The sequence below is a fragment of the Drosophila novamexicana genome, unplaced genomic scaffold, assembly GCF_003285875.2.
Source record: "Drosophila novamexicana strain 15010-1031.04,08,12 unplaced genomic scaffold, DnovRS2.1 tig00000462-arrow-pilon, whole genome shotgun sequence".
Lineage (NCBI taxonomy): Eukaryota > Metazoa > Arthropoda > Insecta > Diptera > Drosophilidae > Drosophila > Drosophila novamexicana.
In genome coordinates this window covers 163,098-178,108 of record NW_020824806.1, presented here as the reverse complement: position 1 = coordinate 178,108, position 15,011 = coordinate 163,098, and the positions used below count along the sequence as shown (strand labels likewise).

Here is a 15,011-nt window from a genome sequence, read left to right as displayed (position 1 = left end):
TATCACAAAAAAGTATTAAATATTGCCATATTATGCAGTTGTGCCCCAAAATAATCGCAATATATATAAATAGTAATATTTAAACGTAACAAAAATTATTTGAAAATAAATGGTATCGATATTGCGAATAAGCTGGAAATATCGATATATTTGCTGCATCATCTTGTCACCACACTTTTTTTCGTCGAATACATAAATTGCGAACCGCAGAAAGTTGGAATTCTTAGTGCCACTGCATAAAAAGAAACTAAAATAAAAGTTTAGTACATTAAAAACGTACATAAAGTTAGTGGTAAGTGAGTAAGCAAGAATATTGTGTTTTAATTATGTAAATGCATTAGATCTGTCTTGAACTTTACTTATTATATTACTTGTCCTGTCGACGCTAGTCTCGCCGCCATTTTCTTTTCATTGCGTGCACTTTTTCTTTTAATTTCACTTAGCGTATGTTAATGTGTACGCATGTTTGCAGCTGCAATTCCTTGTATGTATTATGCATAAAAATAACAGCGCAACATTTATTGCATCAATTTTCAAATAATTGTGTATAAACTTTATTCACAGACTTTGTCACAAGAAAAAGGCCAAGGCACAATTAACCGCTTCCGCTCCTGCTCATGAGTATTCATAGAGAAGGAGCTGAACTTGATCGAATAACTGTCAAAATCCACAATATGAAACGTAGCGCTTCCCGCTCACCAGGCAGAGGAAACTTAGTAAGAAACTCGCGCAGCATGGGTCGTGGCTACGATAATGGCGGTGGGGTGCCGGGTGATTCTCCCGAACGCATGTCACCGGAGCGCATGAGGCGTCGTTTGGACCGCTCGCCGAGCCCCCGTGGTCGCTATGGTTCACCGCATCGTGAGCCCTACATGCGCGGTCCACCCGCTGCAGAGCGTCCCGCTGGCTACAAAGTTCTGTGTGTGAGTGCGCTGCCGCCAAAAGCGCCGGACGAGTTCATCGAGGAGACGCTCTATCGCGAGTACAAGAAATTTGGGGATTTTAGTGTGCGACTCGCACACGACCTGGACGAACGTGTCGCCTATGTTTGCTTTCGCACGCCCGAGGATGCGCGCGAGGCCAAACATCACAAGCCTCGCCTGATAATCTATGATAAAATGGCAATTGTGGAGCCTGTTTATAAGTCAACGACACGGCCGGAATACAGGTATGTAGAGTCGACTATAATACTTATCTCGAGGTTGGGTATTTATGCTTGGGCGTTGAATTTATAGACCTCGTCACTCTATGTCGCCACCGGACTATGAACGTTATCACTATTCGCGCTCGCCCATGGGTCCGGGCGTGCCGTTGGATCATCGTCGGCCACCAATTGATCCGTATGACCGTTATGGTCCACCTATTCATCCGCATGCTGTGCACCCACGTGAATATCGACCTATGCACCATGAGTATCCACACCCGCCCCGCGGCCCTCCAATGCATCGTGGTCATCCTCATGCCCATCCCCATCATCTGCATGGCCATCCACCGCCACATCAATATGCACCGATGCGTCCAATGGCCCCGCGGCCGCACGTGCCGTACGAGAAGCCAGAAAGCAAAAAGGATAAATTTCCCAATTATTTACACCATGTTCAGCCAGAAGATGATCCACTCTCCACGCGTACGCTCTTTGCTGGCAACCTGGAAGTGACTATTGCCGATGACGAGCTACGCCGTATTTTCGGTAAATATGGCGTAGTCGATGATATTGATATAAAGAGGCCGCCTCCTGGCACGGGCAACGCGTTTGCCTTTGTGCGCTATCAGAACCTTGACATGGCTCATCGCGCCAAAATCGAGCTATCCGGCCAGTACATTGGCAAGTTCCAGTGCAAGATTGGCTACGGCAAGGTCACACCGGCGACACGCATGTGGATCGGCGGACTTGGCGCCTGGACTTCGGTTACACAGCTCGAGCGTGAATTTGATCGGTTCGGTGCCATCAAGAAGATCGAATACCAGAAGGGCGAACCCTACGCGTATATACAATACGAGACAGTTGAGGCCGCAACGGCGGCAGTCAAGGAGATGCGTGGCTTTCCACTGGGCGGACCGGAGCGTAGGCTACGCACAGATTTCGCGGAGCTGCCTGGTGCTACCCCGGTGGCACCATTCAAGACCTCAAAGCCGTCATATGACGAGAGCGCCATAGAGTATAGACGACCGGAGTATGATCCCTATTATGAGGAGGCGGCTGTGTATCCTCCACGTGGTGGTTACTCACCATATCCGCCTCGTGGTGGCTATCGTGGACGTGGTGGCGGCTATCGCGGCCGTGGACGCGGCATGTATCACTATCATAACGATGTGCACAGACCGCCGCATCCGAGTGCACTGGGTGGTGTGTCATCTGTGCCGCCACCGGGCGGTGCCGACGATGAATGGCGTCGTCCGCCTGGAGAGTCTTACGATCGGGCGCGTTCTGGTTCACGGGAACCTGGTGTTGAACGATCGCGTTCCCGATCTCCATTAAAGCGTGCACGCTCACCTGGCTCGGATTCAGATACTTCAACGCGGCGCAACGATGCACTCGGCTCGGCGGCGACAGTACCGGAGGTGGCCCGCAAGTGCAGCACAATTTGGACGGGTGCACTCATACTGAAGAGTTCCTTGTTCCCGGCCAAATTTCATTTGACAGACGGCGATACAGACATTGTCGAGTCGCTGATGCGCGACGAGGAGGGCAAGCACAATTTGCGCATAACTCAGAGATTACGCCTCGATCCCCCAAAGCTGGAGGATGTGCAAAAACGCATAGCATCCTCGTCATCGCATGCCATATTCATGGGCCTGGCTGGCTCGACGGTGGACACCGATTGCGATGATGCCAGCGTGCAGACGCGTCCGTTGCGCAATCTCGTCTCCTACTTGAAGCAAAAGGAAGCGGCTGGCGTCATCTCGTTGCTGAACAAGGAGACAGAGGCCACGGGCGTGCTCTACGCATTCCCGCCGTGCGACTTCTCCACGGATCTGTTAAAGCGCACCTGCCACAGCCTCACCGAAGAGGGCCTGAAGGAGGATCATCTGGTCATTGTGGTCGTGCGTGGCGGCACCGCCTAAACAATGGACAAGCTGTGCAGAAAGCTGCTCCCGCTGCTCACAGTGATCGGTGAAGTAGAACAACAAATGCAGGACCCCCAAATGCCCTCCCCCTAACCCAGACGAGTTCTGTGGACACGTAATTTAGATGTCGTAGACTTACACAAGACCCTCTCCAGAATAACAAATACAAATACAAATACACATATACATATGTGCATGTATGTGTATTGGTAGAAGCATAGTTCAATCAATAGACAATTGGAGTTACCTGTGACAACAGCTCCTGGTCCCAGAAAAAGAAGAAGAAGAAGACACACGCACACACACACATATAATACTCTATATATATATATATATATATATGCTGAGTTTTGCAGAATCTGTATTAATCCAATTATTATTGTTCTTTTTGCAGACCACTCAATCAATCTGTTAATCAATCAATCAATCGAACTTATTTATGGTTATTTTTTCATACACATTCTGTTTTCCTGTGTAGTGAGAGTGTAAAAGTTTCTACAGTTCAAAAACAAAAAAGATAAACAAATTTTTTTAATTACAATTGTGCCAAAAGTTTTCAATATTTAATAACTATTAATTGTATATTTGATTTCTAATTATTTTTACAAACAGTGTAAAGATTTCCTCATCCCACACTACAACAAAAAAAAACAAAACAACAAAAACCTAAACAAAAAACCAAACTAAACAAAAGCTTTGTATACAATATCTTTTCGAATGTGCAACTAGTGCAAAAAAAAAAAACAACAACAACAACAAAAAGTTTAAACAAAATGGAAAAAAATGTACATCAGTTTTTGTGTTAACTTATTTTGCTGCATATTGTGTTATAATAGTTCGAATCAGTTTTGAGAGTTATTCATTTTTTGGTTCTGAGAGTTTTACCCAAAGTTTTGGTTGCCGTGAACAAAAATAGTGCAAAAGAAGTGCTTGAATGTTAACTGGGGGCCCCATTAGTAATATCCAATTAAATCTATATATATACTATATATCTATATATGTTTGTGTCCCAAAAGTGATCTAAATGCTAAAATGAAAATTCGCCTATTTTCAAAATCTGAGTTCCGTTCTGTTCTGTTGCCCGCCCAAGGATTCAGGATACAGGTACTTTGTGCGTTTTTTAAAGTGTCTCTGATCTGGGCAATCGGCTACCGAGATATTATTGTGCATTGTGAGCTGTTCCCGAGTTTTTGGTTTTGTTTTCTGTTCCAGCTAGCAAAGAGAACGTCGTGTAGCATTTGTTTCAAAATGTTTTGATTGTTGAAATGGGTTTTGCAAATGTTACATTGGTTTTCTTATGGTTGCGCTCTCCAACAACAAGTTCTGTGTCCTATATATGGTGTATATCGATATCTATATATGATCTATAATGCGATATATATTTAATAAATCCAGGCATAACCATGTTGTATGCCGAATGTTTGTGTCAGTTGAAGTGTCCAACAGATAAAATGATATATATATATATATATATCTATGCATATAGTTTTACGAATTATGATCTGAAGCGACAAAAGTGTGCGTGTATGTGTGTGCATGTGTGTGGCCTATATAATACATAAATATATTATGACTTAACCGATTTATCATATGTCCACAATCTATTGGAATTACTACATAAATTAAATGATATAATTAATTGGTTTTTGTGCAGACGTCGTCCAGTTAATTAAATAAATTGCAATTAATTATGCTTCACCATACTATATATCTATTATATATACATTTAAACGATATTCAAATAAATATGAACAAACGGAAACTCGACTTTTAATGTGTGTGTGTGTCTGTGTCTCGGTGTGTGTGTGTGTGTGTGTGTGTGTGTGTGTGTGTGTGTGTGTCTGTGTGTGTGTGTGTGTGTGTGTGTGGCATATTGATTTAATTTACAAGTGTTCTCAAAGAAATTGTGCCAAAAAGTGAATTAGTGACAATTCGAAAAGCACAGGAAATATAATCCATAGATCTTTTTACCTAATCCCCAATCCCCCCCACCGGCAGGCAGGCTGCAAAACGATGGGAAATCCAATTGAAGCTGTTTTTATGTTTTGTAAGCACTTTGGTTTAATTCTTTACCTTTTTTCATTTTTATCCTACTTATTCTATATCCATTTTCCACTTTTTCTTGTTAATATTCGTTCTTATATATTTATTTATTCTGGTTTTAGATACCCTACACACTCAATCGTAGTACAAATAGAATATGGTGCAGACAGCCACAAATTTGGGCGTCTCGATCGTGTAGGTGACAAAGCCATCTTTGTCGGCATCCCACAGGAAGTTCACCATGGAGCAGAGGCCCTGCATCAGCAGCTCGCCAACGGTCACCAGCACAACGTAACGATATCTGGGCAGGCACAAGGCAAAGGTTTAGGGCAATTTGGGAAGGAGGATCAGTAGCCCACCTGTCGAAATTCAGCAGTTTGATGCTGTTCTTAATCTCTTCGCTGACCTGGGCAGCCAGATGATAGGACTGTCGCGGATGGAACAGATAATCCTCGTTATAGTTCTTGTTCATGATGGTGCGCATGGTCAGCTCCAAGCGTTCCGTGTTCAGGGGATTCTTTGGCTCCAGCCGATAGCTGGGCATATAGCGCACAGGCGCCTGGCACAACAGACAAGAGGAAAGGAACACAATCCGTCTGGGCACATAAACTGGCCTGAGCAACACTTACCTTTGGCGGCGCGCCCAATGCTGCGGCCACATTGCACTTGGTCAGGGATGTGCGCTGGCTGCTCGTCTGTCTCTGCATGGTGACAAAACGAAAGTGTCGAAACAGAATCTATTACATTACTTGCTACTTAACTGGCACTAACTCCTGGGGATTCACGCTGGCACCACCCGCCGCTCGCCCCTCGCCCAGCTATCGCCCATATGCGTGACTTGGACAAATTTTTGTATTTCAAGCCATGCTCGAAGCATTCCCGTTCATTAAGCACACATATTATCGTGCGGCCCAAGTAAGCACAAAATCAATCGAAGTACCTTCTCGCGTTCCTGGCCCAGACAAAGCGTTACCAGGCCCGACCAGTTTTGCGCCGCGCTGGCCATTTGCCGTCACGTGTTCAATTTCAATTTCCGATGTCTCGAGTGCGTCGCGGCTTGCCATAAAACCGCAAATGATAATTATATTATGCCATTTACAGCATGACAAGGTGCCCTCCATGGCTCTGTCGCCGTGGCAATGGCCCGGCCCGGGCCCAAATGTTGAATCGATAATTGACACACATTAACCGGGCACGACTCGGTTAACTGACCTTGCCAGCTGCCAACCAACCGAATGCAGGTGACTCTACCTTAAGATTCAAGTGTTCGTTAAATAAATGGAAAACAGGCATGACTGCGAGATGACTTGTATGCTGGCTAACGAGACGGAGATTTAAATTTCTAGAAAGAGACAGTGATTGAGTAAGAACTTACTAGAGTACCTTTAAGCAGAACTAGAAGTGCATTTTCTTTAGAACTAAGCCTTGCCCGCTCTCATGAGAATCAGCCAGAAGGGCCTTGATTTAAAGTTGTTTTTTCTTCAATTAGAAAACGTATATATAGGACCCTACCTTACAATAATATAGACTTTCTTATGGCTTTAAGGGGCTGCTCATCTCAAGATCAATTCATTTTTATAAAACTAAAAAATCGTTATTTAAAAAAAAACAGTGATTAATGATTTGGCCGAGTTATGGCTAAACAGACTTCTTAGAATAATTGCTTTTACTAATTGATATCTCTCCGTTTTTTTTTTTAAGGGCACGATGCTTTTATCTCTTGATCGGCATTCCAGGATAAAAAGGCCCAGCTAAACTTGAAATTTGGTAATGTAGAGGAAGCAGAAAGACAACTCAGCCACCAAATATAACAAGAGCGATATATCTAGACCTGGATACAACAGAAGACTTGGATTACCACGGAATCAGGCGTAAAAGCAGCAGAATCCTTGCCGGGAGACCGCAGGTGCCCGACGATGTAGCCTTTTTATAAACGTTAGTTTATATATGTTAGCAAATTGAAAATCCAAATAAGTAGGTCTAATAAATTAAGTACATTAGAGCTATGGCTAAAGAATTATTGAAATTGTTATAAGAAAAATGTTTACTTATTTGGGACAATTATTGCGAAGTAAGAAAATCAAATGTAAAAGACAACAAATGCCTAGATGACCAGCTCTATCCTTGGTTACACTATGCCATAGATATAGTCCTGGCGAACAATCAAAACAGATGGTTCATAGATGACCCACATATTCTTGGTTTTACCATACCAAAGATATTGTCCTGGTGAACCTAAATGACCGAAATGGTCAACAAATATGAATGCTTCTTTCAGCAGCCCTCCCAGCAACAGCCCCCTTCCCCTCGACGGTACCTAGTTGACCCACATATCCTTGGTCATACCATACCATTGATATAGTCCTTGTGAACCTAAAGCACCGAATCCCTGCAAAGTGCGCACGGGAACGGTCCAGAAATATGTATGTTTTATGCTTTCAGTACCCATTTTAGTTGCCCTTGTGGCTATGCAATGGAATTTTTCATTCAACAAAATTTTAGTTCATCTGCCTACTGCGCATTTCTGTTCGCCTGGTACTTCAGCCGAATTTTCGTCGAAATTTAGGCACCCAGCTCGCGGCTCGACCGCGCGCCTCGTTTGGGTATGCAATGCTTTTTTTCATTCACGAAAAATTTTAGTGCATCTACCTGCTGGTCATTCCTGTTCGCCTGGTATTTTTGCTAAATTTCGTTAAAAATCGAACGCCCCCTTTTTAACAGTGGTATGTTAAGTAACAGCGGCAGCTGTTAGTTAACAGTGGCATTTTAATTAACAGCTGTTAGTTAACAGTGGACTGTTAAATTAAATTTTTTCCGTGCAGCTACCTGCTGTGCATTTCTGTTCGCCTGGTATTTCAGCTGAATTTTGCTTTGAAAATGTGAGCCCAACGGCCGGGCACAGTGCAATGGGGATTTTACGACCGTTAATTTTTAAATCTTAATTTAAATGTGGATAACGCTTTTAAGCGAATTTTGTTGGGATTTGGAACTATAGGTTCTCCAGGACTCTATCAATGATATCTTATTGATCAAGGATATAATGGGTCATCTAGGAACCATAGAGAGAGGTGGGGCGGCTAAAAGAAAAGCATTCATATTCATATTTAGACCGTTTACCAGCAAATTTTACACGAATTTTGATATTTAGGTTCACCAGGACTATATCAATGGTATGGTCAAACCAAGGATATATCGAGCATCTAGGAACCATAAAAGGAGGAGGGGAAAGCTGCAAGAAGAGCGAATTCCGCACGGATTTGGAACTGTGGGTTCATTAGGACTATATCAATGGTATCGTATTGACCAAGGATATAATGGGTCATCTAGGAACCAGTTTTGTCTTAAAGACTTGGTATACAAATAGCTGTTGCCTTTTGGGTATATATATATATATATATAACCCTAACTTGCATTTCTTATTCAAACTCTTTTTGAGTTACAACGATAAATACTTTACATTTTATTTGGTTTATATATGTATAGTTAATATAATATGTTGCTCAAATAGTTTTCGTTACACACATTAGTTTTGGTATGTTCTTATACATATATACACACATATTTGAACATATACACAGTCAGTTACATAAAAACACAAAGACAGGAATACAAACATACACATCAATATCAAATTACAATTGTTTCATGAGTTTGTTCATTATTTTGTTTGAGTATACATATATAAATATATCTTTTGAATTCAATAATGCGCCTGTTACGCTTTCAAACATCTAATATATCAATATCAATACAAGAGAAAGTATACCAATAGAAACAAAGCAGTACATCATTTGGCCAAGTTAATACATTTTTATGTCCTCAATACTAGACCGTAACGGCAATAAAAAAGAGGGGGCACAACATCAAGGAACAGATTATATGGATTAAATACATATACATATGCATGATAGTTATAAATAGATTATTTGTTTAGAGCGTCATCGTGCGAATTTCGGTGCAGACTTATAGTTAACAATTTTTGGAAATTTTTAAATTGTTTTTTTTTTTTTTTTGTCTTCTTGTTTTTAATCGTGATTTTCATTTAAGATACTCGTACCAAAGTTAGTCTCAGTCGTGTAGTGGTCATGTATATGTATATGTAAAGCTTTAGTTGCGTACGCTTGACCTTTAGCCGTCTCCGTATCGCAGACGTGTGTGATTTGTAACTTAGATTCATAGATATATATATATATATATGCTAATATATAGACGAACATATCATTTGAGTTTATAAAACATTTCTATACGTTATTTTGTGGACACAGATTCAGTGGGTTTCGTTAGTAAATATATATGTTTATATATATATATATATAGTTACTTATAGTTATTTGCTGGATTGTTTTCTTTAAGTATGCCAATAAATAGATGCATTAGTTTACCAATATGTATTGTTATATGTATCTAAAAATGTATCTATTTGTTTGCTTGTTTTTGGTTATTCTCCATTGATTTGTTCTTTGTTTTGCCTTTTAATTTGATGGAACCGTTATTTCATAACGCCACATTTGGTCCAAAATGTAAATATGTAAAATTCTTTGCGCGTCGCCTAATCATTTGAGCGTACTTTGCGCAGCGAGCCGCGATTGAATTTGCAAATTGACTCCAGCAATGCTGAGCGCGTGGGCTCATCCTCGCCAGCGTCAACGTCCTCTGTTGCAATGTTCGGAGTCGATATCTGCCTCTCCACGGCAGCGCTGCTCGCTGGTAGCACCTGGTGCGACTGCTGCGCAGCTGGCATGATTGCTGTGAACATTAACAGATAACAGATTGTTGGGATCAGGTGTGACGTAGACGTAGTTAAAAGAAAAACAAAAGCAAATAGCTACATTTAATACCAGCCAGATGGGGCTCTTCTGGGGTGCTGTCGGAGCGGTTGAAAGAGTCTGCCGTACTTAACCCGCCGCCGGCGGTAACTGTGCTGGTCGATGCAGCTGTCACGGCCGCCAGCGACAAGCGTCCATTGCTTGCTTGGAGCGAACCCTGTTGCTTAAGCTTCGATTGTTTGTGCTCTAACTTCTAAATATTACCAAAAGTAAAAGAAAACAATAAATAACCGTGTTGATAAGCCTACGACTATAACTTCTACTTGACATCTGGTCACATTTACATGCTACTTACAGCTTTCTGCTTTGATTTGCGCTTCTCCTCCTCGGAGCTCATCAGCTCCTGCACGCGTACAATACGCTTTTGGTTCTTAACCGACTTTTGCTCGTCACGCAGACGATTCTCGCACTTAACGGCCGCCTGCCTGAGCAATTCCTTTGCGTTCTGCAAAGAAAAGAGAATTTAGTAAATTGACTACAGATAAATAATTATACAATTTACCAGGGACAACTTAAAGTACGGCTTTTCGGCTGTGGATCCACTGTCAGTTGCATATTGCGTAAAGAATCTGTGACCAAGCAGTTGCTCCAGTGTGGGCAGGCCTGCCTTGCATGCTTCCTTCGATAGTATGCTCTCCAACAGAGATTCTGCAGGTTAACAAAATGAGTTAGAGAGTTAACAAATGAATTATAAACAAAAGATTCATTAAGCTGTTCTTACTTAGCGCTTCGGGGCATTCTGTTATTTGTCGCACGACCGACTCCTGCAGCGGATAGCCCATGGCCATTTCGAACAGCACATGGCCGAAACAGTAAACGTCAACTGTCTCAATTGTGTGTATCTTGCTGTGCTGCACGAAAAATGGTCGATAAAATGCTGGCACACCCACCAAATAGTTCTCAACGTCCAACAGCTTGACGCAGTCATCCACAATGACAATATTTCCCGAATGCAGGTGACCTGTAATCAAAATCAAATTAGAAATATGTAACCCTATATCAAAAATTAAACTTACCATAAGCATAGCCTTTCGAGTGCAAGAATATAAGAGTTTCTAAAATTTGCTTGCCATAGGTCGCCACTTGCTTCATGGAGAGAGCTGTGCGTCCTTTGGGATTGCCGTACTTGCTTAAAAATGGATTCTTTGGCGTTGCCATGCAGAGCACATCCTTGAGTGTGCCATGCTTATGGAATCTATAAAAGGCCAGGCTTAGAATGATATTTGCGTAGGATATAAGATCACCTACTTTCTGATAATTAAGCAGCCGTTTTCGGTGTTCGCTGCCAGAACGATGGACTCAATGTGCGGATGCTGGAGGCCCATGAGGCTTTTCAGCACGCCATTCATTTCCTTGTCATCGACGTACTTATCAGGTCCGTATTCCAGCCATTCGGCGACCATTTCCGCATTCGGATCCACTGTGCCCGCATCAATCGATACCGAGTGAGCACCGCCATTGCTGCCGGCTGCGAAATGCTTGCTCTGTTGGTTCTGTGAGCCGCTCTTGACCAACTTGTTGTTGCTCTTCTCTGGCGGCTTGGTGGTCGCCTTAAAGTAATGCTTGCGTAGCCGCCAACCTATCGCACCCATAGTGGCGCCCAGTGTCCACACCGTGTCGTTGCGCAAACAGAGCAAAGCATGTTGCACTGCATGGTCTACAATTGAGTTAAAAATGATTTGGTTATATTTAATTATCAATTTAGCATAACTCACCATGGAATGATTGCGAGTAGCTTTCGGGATCAACGAAACGCTTGGCTGGCAGCGATGATGCCAAAATGGGATTCATTAGTATTGTGTTTATGTAAACTTGTAATGCTTCTTTCCGTTCAGCTATGAAGTCCGGACGCATGTTACCAAAGATGCGTTTTCCAGGCAGCGGCAATTCAATGCCAGAGATACGAAGACTTTTGTGCAGCTTGTTGAAGTCATTGTAACGGCGTAGAACGTTCCAGGAGCTATCGCCTCTCTGCACACGCAGCAGGTATTCCTGCAAAGAAACATTTTTTTTTTTCTATACATACACACACACACACACACACGCGCGGACACAGCCAGGCACCGTCATCATGCAAAACGGCGTCATCAACAAATCGGCAGCGGCGTCGCAGATTATTGATTTTTCTTTTGCGCGATGTTAATTTTCATATGTGCACCTGCACTTACCGTATGTCCGTCGATCTCCTCAACTGTAGCTATTTCGCAAGTTATTGCCTCGGTGTCGTCAATTGGTAGTTTTCTTTCATATCTGCTCGCAAATATTGCCATTTGTTGGACGCAGATGCATTTTCACTTCGCTTTAGCTAACGGCACTGCCAATATATATGTGTGTGTGTATACCTGTCTCCACCCTTTAGGGATTAAAAAAATGCCCTGGCCAGGCACAAATACTCTTCAATACATCACTTCACTCTTTTTTTCATGAAGCACTTACAAAATGCTGCGCGTTCTATTGTATTCTTTCCGTTTTAAATGGCCAATTAGGCCCGAACGTCGTGTTTTTCTTTCCTCTTATTATTGGTAGACAATCTGTTTACTAGTGTTGAGAACGAAACATCGAAAGCTCTATCTACCTATCGAAAATACTGAACTCGACTACTACTTCTGATTTGATTTATCGACTTTCGATTATAAACAGTGTTGAGTGATGTAGAAAACTCTGGTAAAATGCGCGTCCCTGGTTGTTTACCTGTTTGCGCAGCAAAAGTAACAAAACAATTTTTAAAAATAATTTTGGGCGCGCCTAATCAGCTGTTAAATCCTACTACTACAGCTGGCCAACATGCTTGATATTAACAACAAACTTACCGCCTGTTTAGATGTAGTTAAAACATACGAGTGGTTATTGGATTCCTATGTGCTGGTAGATAGCCTTTTCGCTTCTTTCAAATCCATATGACGCGATCTCTCTGATTCGGCAGGACTTTTATGTGAATGACCATTGGAGCAAGCTTCCTTTAAGCTGGCGGAGACAATTGGAAGACCTGCCGGTAGAAAAGTTGAGCGAGCTGCTGCAATTTGAAGGCGTCGATTCCATGAAAACACGTGTGCTATGGCCCTTGGAGCTGTTAGCGCTGCGCCAGGTGCTGCGCACTCTGTGCATCAGAAGGACACCAAACAAGCAGCTTGATGTTGGTAAGCTAATATAACTTGGTAAGACATATTAACGGCTGTTCATGCACAGGTTTCTCTGCTGCCTTGCCCACTGTTGGAGCACCGCAAACTGAAGCACATGTTTATGAAGTGTGTGAAGCCAAAAAAGTCACATGAAATCAAAAGAATGGCCGCAATTTGTGCGCGCAGCTGCCAACAGACAACGGTTGACTTCGTGGTAGACTTTGGCGCCGGCGTAGGACACTTGGCCCGCATACTGGCCTATGGCTATGGCATCAATGTTTGCTGCCTTGAAATGCAGGCGGATTTGAACGAGCAAGCGGTGGCAATCGATGCCAAACTGGAGAGCATAGCTGCCAAGCACATGGAGGTCAGCGAAACGACCCATTTTAAGCGACCAGTGCATCTAACCCAGCGTCTCAGCAGCGACACTAAGCCCGTGCATTTTATCGAGAGCATACGGGAGGCTTTCCAATTGCCAGACACGGATTTCCAATTCGGCATTATTGGACTGCATCCGTGCGGTGATCTGGGCGCCACGCTAATGCGCATGTTCTTGAGCTGTAAGCAGGCAAAGTTCTTGAATTTTGTGGGCTGCTGTTACCAGAAAATGAGCACACGGCAAACCCAGCCCCGAAAGGAGCTGCACGGCTATCCGCTTAGCTCGCGGCTGCAAAACGACGCCAACTGTCAGCTTAGCTACGAGGCACGCGAGATCGCTTGCCACGCGATGGAACAGTACAGTGATCGCCTTCAAGCTGGACAATATGAATACCTAAAAATACACTCGCTACGCGCCGCGGCCGAACGAATTATTGTCGAACAGTTGCCCGACTTGAGGCACTCGGCACTGCGCAATGTGAAACATGTGCCTGGCATGACTTTCAATGAGTAAGACCTGAATAGATATTTGAGAGAGTTTAAAGTAATGCATGCATTTGTTTCCCATTTCAATTTTAGCTACTTTCAAAAGGCCATCGAAGGCACGCGCTTTGCCTCGCTGCAAGCAGCGAATCCTGACCAAATCGATGCAGATCTTCTGCACTGGCGTCGCATCGTGTGCTTTTATACGCTGCGATTAATGCTGGCGCCCCTGGGTGAGCATTTAAATGCAAATTGTTTATAAAATATACTTATAATTGGTTTATTGTATGTCTGAAGTGGAAAGCATTATACTGTACGATCGCGGAATGTTTCTGCTAGAGAATGGTATGTTATTCAGAAATTGATTTTGTATTTTGTTTGTTTATGCTTTGTTTTCGCCCTCAAGGTTGCCAAGTAAACATTGAGGCCATATTTGATCCTCGCCTTTCGCCCAGAAATCACATTACCAGCGCCATAAAAAGCTGATGGGACGATTTTGCTTAAAGGAAGCTATTGACCATAAGCTAAACAAAAACAATAAACGATGCCAAATGCCAATTAAGAAATGCCTATAAATTCATTTGCTTCTTGGGTTCAACAATATTGTAATCTGATTTTAAAAAAATGAATGGGTGTCGAGTGCCCCTGTACGGGACTTCCCAGTTGAGCTAGTTGATATGGCTTTTATGGTCGTGCCTTTAAAATTAGGTAACGAAATTATTTTAAGATTATCATTAATTTACTTAATGTAGAAACTGCTGCGCTTAATCCGTAGCCTGGATTGACTTCCATGGTGTAGGTCATTCGGTTCTCTGAGCGAGCAATGTTTGTGGCGCATGGAGCAAACAGAATAAGGTAACACGAAAAGATACTGAGCAAAGAGTAACATACAAATATTTAACTCCATAGCTTCTATAAATTATGTTTGTGTATTATATTTGTTTTACAAATCAAGGAAATTATTGTATAACAGTTGACTAATTCGATTAATTAACTAATTTTATTTTTATTGTAATGCAGCACTGAGTTGATTAATAAATAAATATGACATATTACTAGCCTTTCTGCTTTTTGTTTTAGAGAGTATTCACCA

At 42.5% G+C, this 15,011-nt stretch overlaps 4 protein-coding genes across 9 annotated transcripts; 2 read left to right on the top strand and 2 right to left on the bottom strand.

Moving 5' to 3' along the window:
- The first annotated feature begins 189 nt into the window (after positions 1–189).
- Positions 190–4,746, top strand: LOC115760881 (RNA-binding protein spenito). Its single transcript, XM_030702444.1, has 3 exons — positions 190–292; positions 565–1,168; positions 1,236–4,746. Exons 2-3 carry the CDS (start codon positions 618–620, stop codon positions 3,064–3,066), a joined length of 2,382 nt encoding a protein of 793 aa, XP_030558304.1. The 5' UTR covers positions 190–292; positions 565–617; the 3' UTR covers positions 3,067–4,746.
- A 401-nt stretch (positions 4,747–5,147) lies between these two features.
- LOC115760702 (tctex1 domain-containing protein 4) lies at positions 5,148–6,134 on the bottom strand. 2 transcript variants are annotated; one of them, XM_030702168.1, is made up of 4 exons: positions 6,053–6,134; positions 5,742–5,813; positions 5,472–5,671; positions 5,148–5,413 (listed from the first exon to the last, which is right to left on the bottom strand). In XM_030702168.1, the coding sequence occupies exons 1-4, from the start codon at positions 6,116–6,118 to the stop codon at positions 5,248–5,250; spliced, it is 504 nt and encodes a 167-aa protein (XP_030558028.1). In that variant the 5' UTR covers positions 6,119–6,134; the 3' UTR covers positions 5,148–5,247. The 2 variants fall into 2 exon arrangements, with proteins under 2 accessions (XP_030558028.1, XP_030558027.1); XM_030702167.1 differs by having other exon boundaries at positions 5,148–5,671.
- A 2,440-nt stretch (positions 6,135–8,574) lies between these two features.
- LOC115760649 (PX domain-containing protein kinase-like protein) lies at positions 8,575–12,671 on the bottom strand. Of its 3 annotated transcripts, none has more exons than XM_030702115.1 (10): positions 12,375–12,671; positions 12,107–12,313; positions 11,654–11,930; positions 11,187–11,595; positions 10,955–11,133; positions 10,660–10,899; positions 10,441–10,586; positions 10,234–10,383; positions 9,951–10,131; positions 8,575–9,858 (listed from the first exon to the last, which is right to left on the bottom strand). In XM_030702115.1, exons 2-10 carry the CDS (start codon positions 12,206–12,208, stop codon positions 9,662–9,664), a joined length of 1,881 nt encoding a protein of 626 aa, XP_030557975.1. In that variant the 5' UTR covers positions 12,209–12,313; positions 12,375–12,671; the 3' UTR covers positions 8,575–9,661. The 3 variants fall into 3 exon arrangements, with proteins under 3 accessions (XP_030557975.1, XP_030557973.1, XP_030557974.1); XM_030702113.1 differs by having other exon boundaries at positions 8,576–9,858; positions 9,942–10,131; positions 12,375–12,669; XM_030702114.1 differs by having other exon boundaries at positions 8,576–9,858; positions 9,942–10,131; positions 12,107–12,291; positions 12,375–12,669.
- Positions 12,672–12,703: 32 nt separating this feature from the next.
- On the top strand, positions 12,704–14,890 carry LOC115760651 (protein RRNAD1). Of its 3 annotated transcripts, XR_004017681.1 has the most exons (7): positions 12,704–12,803; positions 12,862–13,071; positions 13,125–13,945; positions 14,015–14,151; positions 14,216–14,263; positions 14,325–14,626; positions 14,694–14,890. XR_004017681.1 is itself a non-coding variant. In XM_030702116.1 (6 exons), the coding sequence occupies exons 1-6, from the start codon at positions 12,723–12,725 to the stop codon at positions 14,402–14,404; spliced, it is 1,377 nt and encodes a 458-aa protein (XP_030557976.1). In that variant the 5' UTR covers positions 12,704–12,722; the 3' UTR covers positions 14,405–14,890. The 3 variants fall into 3 exon arrangements, 2 of the variants coding, with proteins under 2 accessions (XP_030557976.1, XP_030557978.1); XM_030702116.1 differs by having other exon boundaries at positions 14,325–14,890; XM_030702118.1 differs by lacking the exon at positions 12,704–12,803 and having other exon boundaries at positions 12,997–13,075; positions 14,325–14,890.
- The last annotated feature ends 121 nt before the right edge of the window (positions 14,891–15,011 follow it).

Bases quoted from the DNA above. Each gene is read 5' to 3' on its own strand.
- LOC115760881 (XM_030702444.1), top strand. From the start codon at position 618: ATGAGTATTCATAGAGAAGGAGCTGAACTTGATCGAATAACTGTCAAA. The intron at 1,169-1,235 runs GTATGTAGAGTC...TTGAATTTATAG, and splicing joins ACGACACGGCCGGAATACAG to ACCTCGTCACTCTATGTCGC.
- LOC115760702 (XM_030702167.1), bottom strand. From the start codon at position 6,118: ATGGCCAGCGCGGCGCAAAACTGGTCGGGCCTGGTAACGCTTTGTCTG. The intron at 5,814-6,052 runs GTACTTCGATTG...GTCACCATGCAG, and splicing joins TGGGCCAGGAACGCGAGAAG to AGACAGACGAGCAGCCAGCG. The intron at 5,672-5,741 runs GTAAGTGTTGCT...CTGTTGTGCCAG, and splicing joins CATTGGGCGCGCCGCCAAAG to GCGCCTGTGCGCTATATGCC.
- LOC115760649 (XM_030702113.1), bottom strand. From the start codon at position 12,208: ATGGCAATATTTGCGAGCAGATATGAAAGAAAACTACCAATTGACGAC. The intron at 10,587-10,659 runs GTAAGAACAGCT...GTTAACCTGCAG, and splicing joins AGAATGCCCCGAAGCGCTAA to AATCTCTGTTGGAGAGCATA. The intron at 9,859-9,941 runs GTAGCTATTTGC...TAATGTTCACAG, and splicing joins CCATCTGGCTGGTATTAAAT to CAATCATGCCAGCTGCGCAG.
- LOC115760651 (XM_030702116.1), top strand. From the start codon at position 12,723: ATGCTTGATATTAACAACAAACTTACCGCCTGTTTAGATGTAGTTAAA. The intron at 13,072-13,124 runs GTTGGTAAGCTA...GTTCATGCACAG, and splicing joins CACCAAACAAGCAGCTTGAT to GTTTCTCTGCTGCCTTGCCC. The intron at 14,152-14,215 runs GTGAGCATTTAA...GTATGTCTGAAG, and splicing joins ATTAATGCTGGCGCCCCTGG to TGGAAAGCATTATACTGTAC.